The following is a 14,367-nucleotide window of genomic DNA, read 5'->3' as shown; positions in this document are numbered from 1 at the left end:
TAGGGTCTCTCTTTTTTTTTAATCCTAGGCTATGTCCTTTATGTATTCATTAATTGACTCTGGTGCGGTGCTCCCTCTAATGACTAGAATTCACCTACAATGTGAACTAAGATACTCTTTTTTTTTTTTTATTATTCATTTGAGAGACAGAGAGAGCGCAAGAGCAAGAGTAGGGGGAGGGGCAGAGGGAGAGGGAGACTCAGACTCCCTGCGGAGCAGGGTGAATAACACGAGGGGCTCAATCCCAGGACCCGGGGACCACGACCCAAGCTAAAGGCAGACGCTTAACCGACTGACCACCCAGGCGCCCCTAAGATACTCTTTTTTACAATTTTATGGTGGGCAACTGTCCATTCTTTTATTTCTAAGTATCTTATGATTTTATCCGTTCAACTTATTGTATGTTTTCTATCTGTCCCTCTAATTATAATATCATGTTTGTAGTAATGTATAAGGGAGTTAAACACTCTCAAATCCCTGCAAGTACAAGGCTATTTATATGTCTCTGGACTCGCTTCTGAAACGTCTATCATTTTCTTTGCCAAGTGATCTGGTGATCTGGACGTATTGGTATTGCAAAAAAACATGTCACTAGAACCTGTGGAAGACATGTGTTTTCTTGGATATGCAGAGCTCTTTCCTGGGACTTCTAATGTGTTAGATGAGGGCTCGCCATACATTTTATTTTGTAATCTTGTACATTTTAATTTTGCACATTATATTTCATTTTTATTTCTGTTTCAGCTGTCAGTATGCATCTTCCCTCTGGCCACACTGATGACTTACAGGGGTTCAAGTCCACCTATTTATGCCTTCTTTTCGAATCCTGTAACAATGATTGTGACCTCACTGCTTCATCCTTGAGTTCTGTATTGCAGAGTATGAATAATATATGGGGGTATAATATGGGTAACCAAAAGAGAAGAACTACCTCTTTGCATGACTCGATATTGAGGAAGGTTGCTTGACACTGTAGTCATGGAATGAACACGGATTTGGATGTCAGAAAGACCCTGAGTTCTGTCTCTTGGCTGGGTATTGAACCTGAACACCAGGTTGGCTTGAGGAGACTTGCACCTGCTGTGACCAGAAGGGGGCACTGTCCCAGGTTGCCTGGTAAAAGGTACAAGGGTGGGCTCTCCCAAGCCTTCTTGACTCTTCTGCTGAGAACACTGTTGACCCTCTCTCCACCTGCTTAGGTCCCATTCAGACTTCAGATTTCAGCTCAGACAATTCCTCCTCTGGGATGCCAGGCTGCTTCTTTCTTTCTTCCTTTCTTTTTCTTTCTTTCTTTCTTTCTTTCTTTCTTTCTTTCTTTCTTTCTTTCTTCTTTCTTTTTTAAAAAGATTTTATGTATTTATTTGTCAGAGAGAGAGAGCACAAGCAGGGGGAGCGGCAGGCGGAGAGAGAAGCAGGCTCCCCGCTGAGCAGGGAGCCTGATGCGGGATTCAATCCCAGGACCCTGGGATCATGACCTAAGCCCAAGGCAGGCGCTTGACCAACAGAGCCACCCAGGTGTCCGTAAAATGAGGACGACCCTAATACCCACTTCGTGGCACTACTGTGAAGAATGAATGAATGGATACATGAAAACAATCCCTGGCAAATAGAAAGCATTGATAAATTATTATTAATACTAATTTTTGTTAGTAATAATGATCATTTATTCATTTTATTAATCCTTGCTAATTTTATTGTTCTCTGGCTTCTCTGCTCCGGCTGAGGCTGGCTTCGCCCTCTCTGTTCCCATAGCCCTGGCTCTCATGATGCTGAATTGTACTTCGCTTTGCTTGCCTGCTGCGCTCTGAGCTGCCTAGAGGCAGAAGTGTGTCCTTTACCGCTCTACACCGGCATCTAGTAGGACTCAAGGTCCTTGCCAGGAATCAAATTATGACTCAAGGGATGACGTAATAAGAAGAAAATTGGGGTCTGGAGCGCCAAGGGAACGGGCAGTCCTAGATCTACCTCCTGCTTCCTGGGCTGCTCTGAACAAGTCCCTTCATCTCTCTGGATTTGGGCTTCTCGTCTATAAAAGGAGATGGTTATAAATGCCTCCGGGCTTTTCTGGAGTGAAGGTGTTCAAGGCCCCAGGCTTGGAATTGGCATCAATGAACAGTTATTTGCTAGTAGCTTATCAGACTGTCAGTTGCAGGAAAGAATGACAGAGAAGATGTGACATCCTCCGTGCAGAAGCAATCAGCCTATATTCCAGACTCAGAGCGGGTCTGGGGGAAAGAGCCCTTAGAGATGATCCAGGCTTGCTGACCCACTGGACAGAAAAAGTAGGACACAGCAATTGGGCAGGAAAACTGTCCTTTTCTATAGTTCCCTGGACGTGTAGGGAAGACATCTAGGACTCAGACCTGAAATGCCCAGCCCCTGGCTTCCGGATGGAGGTGCCACCATAGCTGGCCTCTAAGCTGAGGGGCATCCCACTGCCACCCAGCGGCTGTTTCTAGGATGCACAGCGCCGTTCCTCATCCTCGTATTGGCTTTGACTGCCCCCTAGGGGCCGTTTTCTCCAGACCCATGCTGCCAGCTGCATTCCTCCAGGAAAAGGATTGGGGCCACCATGTGGCTTTACATACCATCCACATGCCAACTGCTCCCCAAATTATATCCCCAGCCCACACTTCCCCCCCGAACTCCAGACTTGGAGATCCAACTGCCACTTGTCATCTCCCCTGGGAAGTCTAACGCTCATCTCCATCAGAATGTGTCCAAAGCTGAGATCCTCACCCACCCCCATCCCAGTTATGGCAACGCCATCCTTCCAGATGCCAGGCTGAAACCCAGGGTGCCATCCTTGACTCCTCTTTCCTTCACACCAAGTCCAACCTGTCAGCAAATCCTACTGGCTGCACCCTCAAAATATGTCCAGAATCTGACCACCTCTTGCCATCCTAGTCCAGGCTACCATCATTTCTAGAATTATTAAAATAGTTTCCTCTCTGGTTCATTTGGCCCTGCCCAGTGGCTCTTGTCTCAGCTGGAGAAAAAGCCGAAGTCCTTACAAGGACCACTAAGGGCCTTACTGAGCTAACTCATCTCCTATCATTCTCCCTGTCACTGCGTTCCCTCCCTGCCGTTGTCGCTAGTGCCAGGCATGCTCCTGCCTCAGGGCCTTTACACTTGCTCTTCCCCCTTCTTTCAAATAACTACATGGCTGGCTCCCTCATTTCCTTCAGACCTTCACTCAAAAGATGCTTCTCCATGAGACCTTCCCAGAATATCTTATCAAAATTTCAGCAGCTCTCTGACATTTCACGTCTCCCCACCTTGCTTTATGTTTTTTCTTCTTAATATTTATCACTATTCAGGGATGGGGAACTGCGTGATAGACATTAAGGAGGGCACGTGATGTAATGAGCACTGGGTGTTATATAAGACTGATGACTCACTGACCTCTACCTCTGAAAACAATAATACATTATATGTTAATTGAATTTAAATAAAAATAAATAAATTTTAAAAATTAATAAAATCAGGAACAACACAGGCTAAAAAAATATTTATCACTATTCAATACACTACACATTTTGCTCATTTATTCTCTGTTGGAATGTAAGTTCCATACGAGTAGTGCTGTTCATTTTGTTCCCTGAAATATCTCCAATGCCTATAACAGAGGTTAGTGATATTTGAAAAAGGAAATGATATCCTTCTTTTATTTAAAAAAATTTTTAAAAGCTTTCTTATAAAATAATTACTTATTTATTTAAAATTTTTAAAAAAAATATTTGAGAGAGTGTGTAGAGGGAAAGGGAGAAGCAGGCTCCCCACTGAGCGGAGAGCCTGATGTGGGACTCGAGCCCAGGACCCTGAGAGCATGACCTGAGCCGAAGGCAGATGCTTAACTGACTGAGCCACCCAGGCGCCCCTAAAAATAAAATCTTAAAAAAAAAAAGGATTGTTGTCAAACTTGGGATAACCTCTATCAAGCGTCTTACATAGGTGAGCTATGAGGTTCGGAAGGATTTTCCAGAGTAGCTTCCGGCTTCGTACATTGCAAACCTTATTTCTCCTCCAACATGCTCCCAGCAGGCGGGCCAGGGGTGACAAGGGTCTCTGCTTCTGCACCTTCACGGCACAAGAGCAGGGACGACAGCACAACGGGCTTGAGGAATATTCCCGGAAGCCGTCTTGGAGCATCCAGAAATAGTAAAACCAGACCCGAAACAGCCAGAACCCCATTCACATATCCTCCCAAACCCAAACCAACCCTCCTTTAGCGAGCAAGATTGCAAACACGCCCGTGGCACTGAAGCGAGGTGTGACGGAGCAGACGGGGTGGAAAGAGACAGTGGTCTGACCGTGGTTAGAAAGTCTCACTTTTGCAAATTTTATAAAGACATATAACGCCATGCAAGTACTGTGTCCTAAAGCTTAATCTTCACAGGCTTCATGGTAAATCTGCTCCCGCGGAAGCCCACTCGGGTCCTCTTGAGCCCCCAGGCCTAGCCTCGGGCGGCATACAGAGCAGCTCGAATGTCGGCTCTGGCAGGGACAGCCGTTAGGCAGCTTTGGGCCTGGTGGCTGTTTCTTTGCTTTTGTTTCATAGAGAGGAAGAGAGAGAGACAGAGAGCCCGAGCCCACAAGTGGGGGGAGGGGCAGAGGGAGAGGGTCAAGCAGACCCCGTGCTGAGAGTGGAGCCCGACACGGGACTCGATCTCATGACCCTGAGATCATGACCTGAGCCAAAACCAAGAGGGAGACGCTTAACCAAATGAGTCACCCAGGTGCCCCAGGGCCACTGGTTTCAACCTTCCCATAGAGTCTTGGGACTCTGAGGTGGTGTCTCAAAGGCTACAAGTGGGGACTTCTTGAAACAGGGTGCACTTCTGTTTAAATAATAATGACGTTAGGCGCCATCATCCAGTCTAGCACGCACTTGGCCCTTTACTACGTGACAGACACTATTCTAAGTATACCACTCGTATCAAGCGACTCAATCCTTACAACGAACCTATGAAGTGGGAACTATCATTTATATATTAAAGGTTCCATGTAGAGGCACCTGGGTGACTCAGTCGATTAAGGGTCTGCCTTTGGCTCAGGTCATGATCTCAGGGTCCTGGGATCAAACCCCACGTCAGGCTCAGTCATGATCTCGGGGTCCTGAGATGGAGCCCCACTTTGGGCTCCCTGCTCAACAGGGCTCTCCCTCTGCCCCTCTCCCCTGCTCAGACACGTGCTTGCTCTCAAATAAATAAATAAAATCTTTTTAACAAGGTTCCATGTAGGGGCGCCTGGGTAGCACAGTCGTTAAGCGTTTGCCTTCGGCTCAGGGCGTGATCCCGGCGTTCTGGGATCGAGCCCCACATCAGGCTCTTTCGCTATGAGCCTGCTTCTTCCTCTCCCACTCCCCCTGCTTGTGTTCCCTCTTTCGCTGGCTGTCTCTTTGTCAAATAAATAAATAAATCTTTAAAAAAAAATGTTCCATGTAAGAAAACTTTAGAAAAAAATTTTCTTTTAAAAAAAATATTTAATTTTAAGTAATCCCTATACCCAATGTGGGGTTCAAACCCACGATCCCGAGATCAAGAGTCACATGCTCCACTGACTGAGCCAGCCCTGTGCCCCATGAAAAACATTGGTCTAATAACAAGGTTTGGAAAAGCCTAAAACGGTCCAAGCCCTTTCTTTTATACATGGGGAAGTTGAACCCAGCAAAAGAGAGGTCATGTGCTCAATACTACACATTTATTCTTATTTTCTGGATGCCTGCCCTGTGCCATTTAGTGGGGCCAATAGATAATACACACAAGACATCAGTTAGCCAAGTAATTTGAGTGAGTGCTGAGATAATAAATTCGGGGAGATGTGACTGAGTGACAAGGAGGGAGAGCGCCATTGCAGACTGAGAGGTGGTCTGGGAAGTGTGGTCTGAGGAGGTGACATGTGAGCCAAAACCTGAGTGACCTGAAAAAGCCAGCCACAGAATGACATGGGAGAAGAGCATTCCAAGTGGAGGGAACTGTGAGTGCAAAGGCCCTGGGGTAGGAACTCCTGGTCCAGTGCTTCTTCGCCACTTGCTGCCTCTTTAGGGCCCTCAGAGTTCCCTTTGATGTCCTGGGCCTCCGAGAGCTGCTGCTCCCTGGATAAGTTGACACCTTAGAGCTGAGCTGGAGGTGAACCGGATCTGAGTTTCCTGGTTCCTGTCTGGCAGGGGCTGAGCGGACATCTTCCCCGCCTTCTTTCCCCAGGCTCCAGCCTCAGCCCCAAATCTCCATGGCAACCCTAGACACAATCCTGATCGAAGAAGGATCTGGAGCACAAAGATCACTATAAAGAGACCAGAGGGCTGGTGGGCTTGCTCTTTGTGTCCTGCCAGCCTGTCTGCCAGCCCCCACACCCTAGTCTCCCCAAGGACCCCAAACTGAGGATTCTGCACGTCTGCCCCATTGCCGGGCCCAGCAGGGCCTGGATGGAGGCCCATCTTGCGCAGCTGCCCCAAACGCTGCTTCTGCTGGGGGCGGCTGCCCTGGCGGCGTCTGCTCTGGAGACAGGTGAGCACGAGGGGGCTTGGCAGGGGTGCGCAGGAGAGGCGGGTCCTACCACCCTTTGAGACGGTTTCCCCATGATGGGCTGGGACCCCTTGACTTGGAGGAGGCTGGGAAGCCTTGTGCCTGGTCTTGTTTGGTACCCCAAAACCCCCTGGGAGGCTGGAGCTCCAAGTCACCCAGAAACAGGGGTCTGGCGTGTGCATGTCGGGGGGGGGGGCAGTGGACATAACCGTGGGCTTTGGGGTCAGACAGTCTGTGTCCACACTCTCAGCTATATCACTGCTTCACGTCTCAGGGTCTGTTTCTTCAGCAGCAAAGTGGGAATAAGGGCCCTTGCTCCTTAAGGGACTATTATTACTGTGCATGTAAGATGAGATACATGTGTAAGATATTTAGCGCCTGGCACATAGAAGGTGCTCAATTCATTCACTCTCCAAACCTCCCTCCTCCCCCGTGGGCCTCCAGGGCAGGTTCTGGCTTTACTAGGTCTATGCAGATTTGAGAAAATGCTCCCACATCCCAAGCCCTGATGGTGAATTTCTTCCCCAAAGACCCACATTCTGGCTGGTCCCTTAGACCCACAGGTGCCCCCACCATGCACCAGAAAAGCCAAATCCTCTTCTCCATCCTTACAAAAATCAGAGCTAGTTTATTTACACATTATCTCATTCAATCCTCACAACAACTCTGTAGCAGTGAGGATATTTCAGAATGTAAGTAACAGATACCAAACTAACAGAGCTTAACCCATAAGGACATTTGTTATTTCACTTAAGAAGAGTGGCCATAGATGATTCCAAAAATGGTTAATTTAGCAGCTCAACCATGTCAATGGTTTCCATGATGCTCATGACCTCATCCTTGCAAAATGGCTGCTATGGTGCCGGCCATTACATCCTCAATCAACCACTTTCAAAAGCAGGAAGAAAGAAGCTCCTCATCACACCGCTCTCCCTTTTCTTTTTTTTTCTCTTTAATCAGAGAGGAAAACCTTTCCCAGGAGCCCTCAGCAAACCTCTTCAATCTCATTGGCCAGAATCAGGTCGCATGCCAATCCCTAAATCCCACAAATAGAATTAGAATTACAAAGCTTGGTTGAGGCCAATGACCAGAGGGCTGGTAGGGGCTCCCCCGCAGCTGAGAGATATAAGGGTTCTTTAGCAAGGAGCAACAGGGAAAGGCTGTGGGGTGGGCAGGTGCCTGGTTGAGTCTTACCATCCTCAGAGAAGACACTAAAAATAGCTAACGCTTCTGTGACAGTCATTAAATGCACAGCACTGTCCTAAGCACTGAGCCTTACCTGCCCACAATCCTTGAGTTTCAATTCCAAAATGTGAAAAGCTCTGAAAACCAAAATTCCTTAACTAATTTACTGGCAACACCTGACTTGAACTGAAAGGAGGCCGTTTCTTGTCTTTATTTGTCCTGCTTAGGGTTATGTCTGTAGACTTGCTCTAGAAAGTGTGTGTGATCACGGAGGACTGCAACATAATCTCCTATATTAGCCACGGTATTTTCTAAAATCTGGAAAATTCTGAAACACATCCTAGAGTTTTTGAGTAAGAGATTGAGGCCCTGAATTAAATTATTCAACCCTCACAAAAATTCTGAGATTGGGCAATCCTTCCATTTTACCCAGGAGGCACCCGAGGCTCAGAGAGGGTGAGCGACTTACCTGGGGTCACACAGCGGGCAGGGCTCGGAACCGGGCCGCGCGGTTCCAGGGTCCGTGCTTTTCCCTGCAGCCGACCTGGTGGACCTCTGCGGGCAGACGTGGCAGGGGGCCGGGCTGCTGCTGCGCTCGCACGCCGCCTCGCGCAAGTTCTATTTCGCGACCCCGGACACCGACTGCGGGCTCTGGATGCGGGCGGCGGCCGCCGGCGACAGGATCCGCTTCCAGTTCCGCTTCTTCCTGGTCTACAGTCTGGCCTTGGCGGCCCGGGCGCCCCAAGGGTCCCCAGCGCCCAACGCCTCCTCCCCGGAGCCCGCCGACCCGTGCGCCCCCGGGTCCTACCTGCAGTTCTACGAGGGCCCGCCGGGGGCGCCGCGGCCCCTGGGGGCCCCTCTCTGCGGCCTCACCATCCCCGCCCCGGTGGCGTCCTCCGGGCCCTTCCTGGGCCTCCGCCTGCTCACGAGAGGCCGGCAGCCCCGCGTGGACTTCGTGGGCGAGGCCACCTCTTTCCGGCTGGGTGGGTGGGGGCTGTTGGCCGGGACCGGGGGCCCCCAAGCCGGGGGCAGCTGCGGGCCTGGGGTCACTGGTGTGGCACCTGCAGCGCGAGAGGATGGAGGGGCTGGGGCCTGGGCGCGGGGGGCGGGGGGACGGGACTGGCTCCGGGCTGAGCTCGGTCCCAGGGGGGCCATTCGGGACCCCAGAGCCAACCTCATAAATCTGACTCCCAGGGCCGCGTGTGGCAGCCCCCCTACCAGTGCCTGATGCACGCCCGCACACACTCACCCGTTCCCAACTCCCACTCCCACACACTGCCACACCTGACACCCGACAGCACACTCACCCTGCACCCTCATTCTCGGGACCCCAACACTCCCACACCTCACGTCTCAACACCCACGCCCACTACGCATACCGCACACACCCTGCACACTCATTCACACCACCCCACACTCCCACACTCACACCCAGCGGCCCCAACATCCTGCACATTAACTCACGCGACCCCCCCCACTCACACACCTCACACCCAACACCCGCGCTCACACACTGTGCACACTCTTTCACATGACCCCACACTCACACACGTCGTACCCCAACACCCACACTCACACCCTGCACACATTCACACAACCCCACACTCACACACACTGTATGTGCCTACAACCCACAACTTCGTGTTCACTTACACACCTCACACACCCACGCCCCTCACACACTGCACACGCACGCACGGTCCACATCACACACCTCGTCCACAGGCAGTACCGCTTTGCACACTGAGATACAATGCACGCACTCTCAAGTTCACACGCGGCTCTTCCGTCCCGGCCCAGCCTCTGATCGCAGAGGGGCCCAGCGAGGACTCTTGGGGAAGGGCCAGCCAGGGAAGGGAACTGATCGTAGTAATTCGGGAGCGTTTCTTAAGCTTCGCCTTCGCGCTCCGCATGCCAGATCTGTCTGCTCCTCGCAGGCGCACCGCTCGGGTCTTCTCGCCCTCGGATTGCTGGATGGGAAATGGCTCGGGGAGGGTAGGTAAGGCTCCCAGGCCTCCCTGCTTACAAGTGGAGCAGCGGGATTTTAGCGGCTCTTGTTCCAATTGAGTTCCAGGCTTTAGCCCCCGCAGGCGCCCCCAGGCTTGGAGACACTCCCCTGTGTCGCAGTGGAGGCTGTGTCCGGTGATGGAGAGCAGGCGAGCTGCCAAAACCCAGAAGACTCCAGAAGCACAGAGAAGCTTTATTGCCAACGCTGGCAAGCTATCCAGGCTGGGGACTTAAACGTGGGATTGCGAGCACTTGGAGACTAGAGCGCGGGGCTGTCTGCAGGCCGGCGCAGGCTCACCAGGAGCTAGACTTCAACGTGCCAGGCCCTGGACAGCCCTTGAACACTGAGCTGGGTTGGCAGAGCTCCTGGGCCGCTTCATGGTCTCTTTAGACAAGGCCCACCTTCTTCTCTCCTGGCCTGGTGCCTCGTCTGAATTTTGGATTTTATTTTTTTAATTAAAAGAATTTATTTTTACTTATTTTGGGGGGAGAGAGGGAGAGCGTGTGTGCATGAGCAAGAGCAGGGGTGGGAGGGAGGGGCAGGGAGAAAATCTTAAGCAGGCTCCAGGCCCAGCTCAGAGCCCGTTGTGGGGCTCGATCTCACGACCCTGAGATCATGACCTGAGCCAAAATCAACAGTTCGATGCTTAACCGACTGAGCCACCCACGTGCCCCTGAATTTTGGATTTTAGATTCTTTCTCTCTTCCCCTTTAGTCTGTGGCTCTGGGAGGAACTGTATGAAATTTGGACACTAAATCCTTAGGGCCAAGACTGGTGGTGCCTGGGGTCTCCTTTCTGGTTCCTGTAGGCTGTAGCCAGCCAGGGGCCCATGACGTTTTGCAAACAGCTCTCCCTGGCTGATGAATTAACCCCTCTCTCCCTGTCTTTCTTTCTTCCTCCCTCCCTTTCTCCCTGTGGCCTTGCCTGCTTGCAAGGTGCAGCTGTCAGCCAGGGAGCTGGGGATGTTGCCGCTGCTCTGTGTTAGCAGGACTGGACTCCCGACAGAAGGAGGCAGTGGCGAAGCCCTATCGCAGCTCTGGCTTCTTTAGATCAGTTTTGTCATTTGAGTGAAGAAAGGTTCATCCTCAGGCCACACGCAGTCCCCATCACTCACACCAGCAGGCACAGCCTGCCTGGTTCATGCACACCTACCTTGACACCCGCATACGACTGCCCATGCACAACCCTACTACTGGTCGTGTTTCCTCTCACATTCACTCTTACACCTACATACCTCTACATACTCTTCATTTTCATTTGTAGACAAAAGAAACCCAACTCAAGTTGGTTTAGCCAAAGGAGAATGGGGAGGGACTACTATAACTGGGATTTTAAGGTGTGGGTTCAGGTATAGCTGGATCCAGCAGTTCAAGTAGTGACACCTGGGCTCTGTCTCCTTGTTCTCTGTCTTCGCATTATGGGCGTATGTTTGGCCTCCATCTCAGACCACTTCCCTCCCTCCCTCCCTCCCTCCCTCCTTTCCTTCCTTCTTTCGTTCTTTCCATCCTTCCTTTTTTCTTTCTTTCTGATTTTATTTATTTGAGAGAGAGAGAGAGAGAGAGAGAACACAAGCAGGTGGAGAGGGAGAAGCAGACTCCCCACTGAGCAGGGAGCCCAATGCAGGGCTCAATCCCAGGACCCTGGGATCATAACCTGAGCCGGAGGTAGATGCTTAACGGACTGAGCCCCTCAGGCGCCCCCCCAGGCAGCTTCTCTTTCTACCCGGCAGCAAGATGACCCTGCAGCTCCAAGTCCATGGTCACCATCATAGCTCTAACCTCAACAAAATAGAGAGCGAGCAACTTTTCTTATGGTCCTAGCAAAAGTCCCAGGGCCAAATCTGATTAGTCATGTGGGTCATGTGTCCATTTCTGTGGCCAGGAAATGGAATGCTTTGATTCCCACGCCCACCCCTGAATCAGGGTGTTGGGCAACCCCACCTGCACCAGCTTTTCTCCACAGAATGGGATCCTGGGTAAGTCAACCTCTCTGCACACCCTGCGCATCAAGTCATACAATTCGTTCACCTGCGTGCGTATTCATTCATTTAACGAATGTTTCGGGAGCACCCGCAGTGTGCCAGGGGCTGTTCTAGGCTCCAGGGAGACAGCCATGGACAGAGGAAAAGCCCCCGCCCTCTCTGAGCTGACATTACGATGGGAGAGACAGACCATAAACAAATCATCAAGTGAATCCATGTTCTGCCAGGGTGAGGAGTGCTGCAGAGGGATGGAAATCAGGACAAGGAGGACCAGAACGCTGGTGGGGGGGTGGCGTGCCGTTCGCACGTGGAGCTCAGGGGCCCCCCGTCAGGTAACATTTGGGTGTGGACCTGAAGGGAGTGAGCCATGTAGTTACTTTGAGGACAGAAGGCCAGGCAGGGCCGACGGCAGTGGCACGCCACGAGCGAGGATTTGCTGGGAGTGGGCGGGTTCGCTGGGACACTGGAGATACACGCTCACCCCCGCTGTCTGCCAGTGTTTATGAGCGCGGGACTGGATTCCTCCTCTGCTCCTTTGATGCAAGCTGTGTAGCCTTGGCCAAGGGACCTAAGCTCTCTGTGCCTGTCTTCTGATCTCTGAAATGGGGGTAGTAACCGTGTGTATCGCATAGGGTTATCGTGAGAACTTCAGGAGCTGGGGTATGAGTGGAGTGCTTAGAGCCATTGCCCAGCGCAGGATAGGGACTCAATAAATGTCAGCCGTCAGCGTCAGCCTGATGACCATACACCTGTCCCCCATGAAACACCACGCGTGCTTTCATCTGCACGCACATGGAAGCAGCACTCTGCGGCTCGCGGCTCCCACGTTCCCTCACGATAGGGCTATGCATCCCTGTGTGTCACGGGCTGGCTCAGGGTCCTCATCTCATGCCTCCCTTCCCGGCCCCAGGAGCCTGTGGTGCCTACTTCCGCTGTCAGAATGGCAGGTGCATTCCCCCGAGCCTGGTGTGCGATCGCTGGGGTGTGGACAACTGCGGTGACGGTAGTGACCTGGCTTCCTGGCCACCAGCAGACTGCAGAGGTCAGTGATGGGTGAGGCCCGGCCGTGCTGAGCAGCTAGGAGGGAAACTGGGGCTAACTCCCAAGGCAGGACCTCCGGGAGGGGGCGGGGGGTGCGGAGGCAGGGGCATGGCGGGAGAGAATAAGGTGAAACAAAGGGGACTCTGTGTAGGCCGGACTATTCAAGGGTCAGAGCAAGTTAGAGCCCGAATGATGCTGGAGATGATCTAATCCAGCTGCTTCCAAATGATACTTCAGGGGTAGAAGTTTTCCTAAGTGGAACTTCACAGAGGACCAAGACATCAAAAGGAGAAATGCTCTATTTAAGTGGACCCTGAGGCCCAGGCCCTGGCTGATGGATGTCCTACCAAGGGACCTGAGTTGAACCTTCAAGACTTACTTTGGAAACCATTGTCCAGTCTGACTCCTACATTTTATGTATGGGGGAAACTGAGGCCTAGGGGAGGAGAAATGTTTTGCCCAAGGTCATAGAGTCAGGGAGTAGCATAACCAGAAATGACCTCTGTGGACAGGGGGGACCAAAATAGGCCACCCAGGAAGCTCCTTCCTGGGAATCTAAGATGCCACATCCTGCAAGCAGGGCTGCCATGTACTGTTGAACAGGTTGTTTACTGCAAAAAAACACCTGGCTGAAGGGGCTGATAAACCGAACTTTTTGGAGTTGTCTTAAACTAAGTGAAATACCACAGGTAAAGGGCCCAGCATCCAGCACGGTGCTTGGTGCCCAGAGAATGCTCAGTACAGACACATTCTCCTTCTTGAGAAGTAGCAATATCAGTAAACCTCGGGCGCTGGAGCTGGACTGCATGAACTCAAGTCCTCCCCTTGCACTTCCTGTTCTGTGACCTGGGCAAGCGACTTCACCTCTCTGTGCCTCACTTCCCTTATGTGCGAAATGGAAATACTAATAGTAACAAACTCAGACAGGTTTGGGGAGGCTTCAATGAGCCCAAGTCAAGCCCTGGAAAGTTCTGTGTGTTCCTCTATTATTTCCCGCTGCAGGTCCCTCTCTGGTGCCCAGCCAGGCAGGGAGTACAGATGGCCCTGCGTCCAAGCCCCTGACGCTCTCCCCGGCTCTCAGGTCTGCAGAAACCCTCCAGATGGCTGCCCAGAGGACCCTCCTCGCAGGCCGGGCCCCTGAACAGCAGGATGCAGCAGCTCCTCCGGGAGGTAGATGGCTCTTGGTTCCCACCTGCTCCCACTCCTCCCACCAAGGTCATACGTGTCCCCCCCCACGTGACAGGGACAGGGCAGCAGGCCCAGGCTGGGGCCTGAGTGGGCTTTCCCTTTCTTTCTGCAGGTCCCCGATTCCGAGGCGTGGCGCTGGTCTCCTCGCTGGTCCTAGCCTCTGCTGGCCTCCTCGTGGGCCTCGTCTGGTGCTGCTGCTCGTCCCACTGGCTGGCCTGGCAGGCTGGTGCCCGCGGCCTCTGCCCCAGCTGCACCACCTGTTACGCGTGTCCTGGCCGGGTGGCTCCTGGGGGGCTGCAGCCCAGTGGGCCGGCCTTCCAGGGTCAGGGGGGACATCCCTAGAGGCTGCGGTTTCAGACACAGGAGGGCGGGCTCTGGGGTCAGACGGACTTAGGGTTCTCTACCCCATCCCCAGGAGGCCCACCTGACCTTGGACA

General features: G+C 52.2%; 1 protein-coding gene across 1 annotated transcript; it reads left to right on the top strand.

The window, feature by feature from the left end:
• Positions 1–6,427: 6,427 nt before the first annotated feature.
• On the top strand, positions 6,428–14,272 carry LDLRAD2 (low density lipoprotein receptor class A domain containing 2). The gene is made up of 5 exons (XM_087858445.1): positions 6,428–6,509; positions 8,252–8,695; positions 12,612–12,743; positions 13,745–13,912; positions 14,043–14,272. The coding sequence occupies exons 1-5, from the start codon at positions 6,428–6,430 to the stop codon at positions 14,270–14,272; spliced, it is 1,056 nt and encodes a 351-aa protein (XP_087714571.1).
• Positions 14,273–14,367: the final 95 nt, after the last annotated feature.

The sequence above is a fragment of the Ursus americanus genome, chromosome 33 (assembly GCF_024610735.1).
Source record: "Ursus americanus isolate L20-20 chromosome 33, mUrsAme1.1.p, whole genome shotgun sequence".
NCBI classification, from domain to species: Eukaryota; Metazoa; Chordata; class Mammalia; order Carnivora; family Ursidae; genus Ursus; species Ursus americanus.
This window is presented reverse-complemented; position numbering and strand designations above follow the sequence as displayed.

Coding starts and splice junctions, on each gene's coding strand:
- LDLRAD2 (XM_087858445.1), top strand. CDS start 6,428: ATGGAGGCCCATCTTGCGCAGCTGCCCCAAACGCTGCTTCTGCTGGGG. Junction 12,744..13,744: donor GCCACCAGCAGACTGCAGAG/GTCAGTGATGGG, acceptor TTCCCGCTGCAG/GTCCCTCTCTGGTGCCCAGC. Junction 13,913..14,042: donor TGCAGCAGCTCCTCCGGGAG/GTAGATGGCTCT, acceptor TTCTTTCTGCAG/GTCCCCGATTCCGAGGCGTG.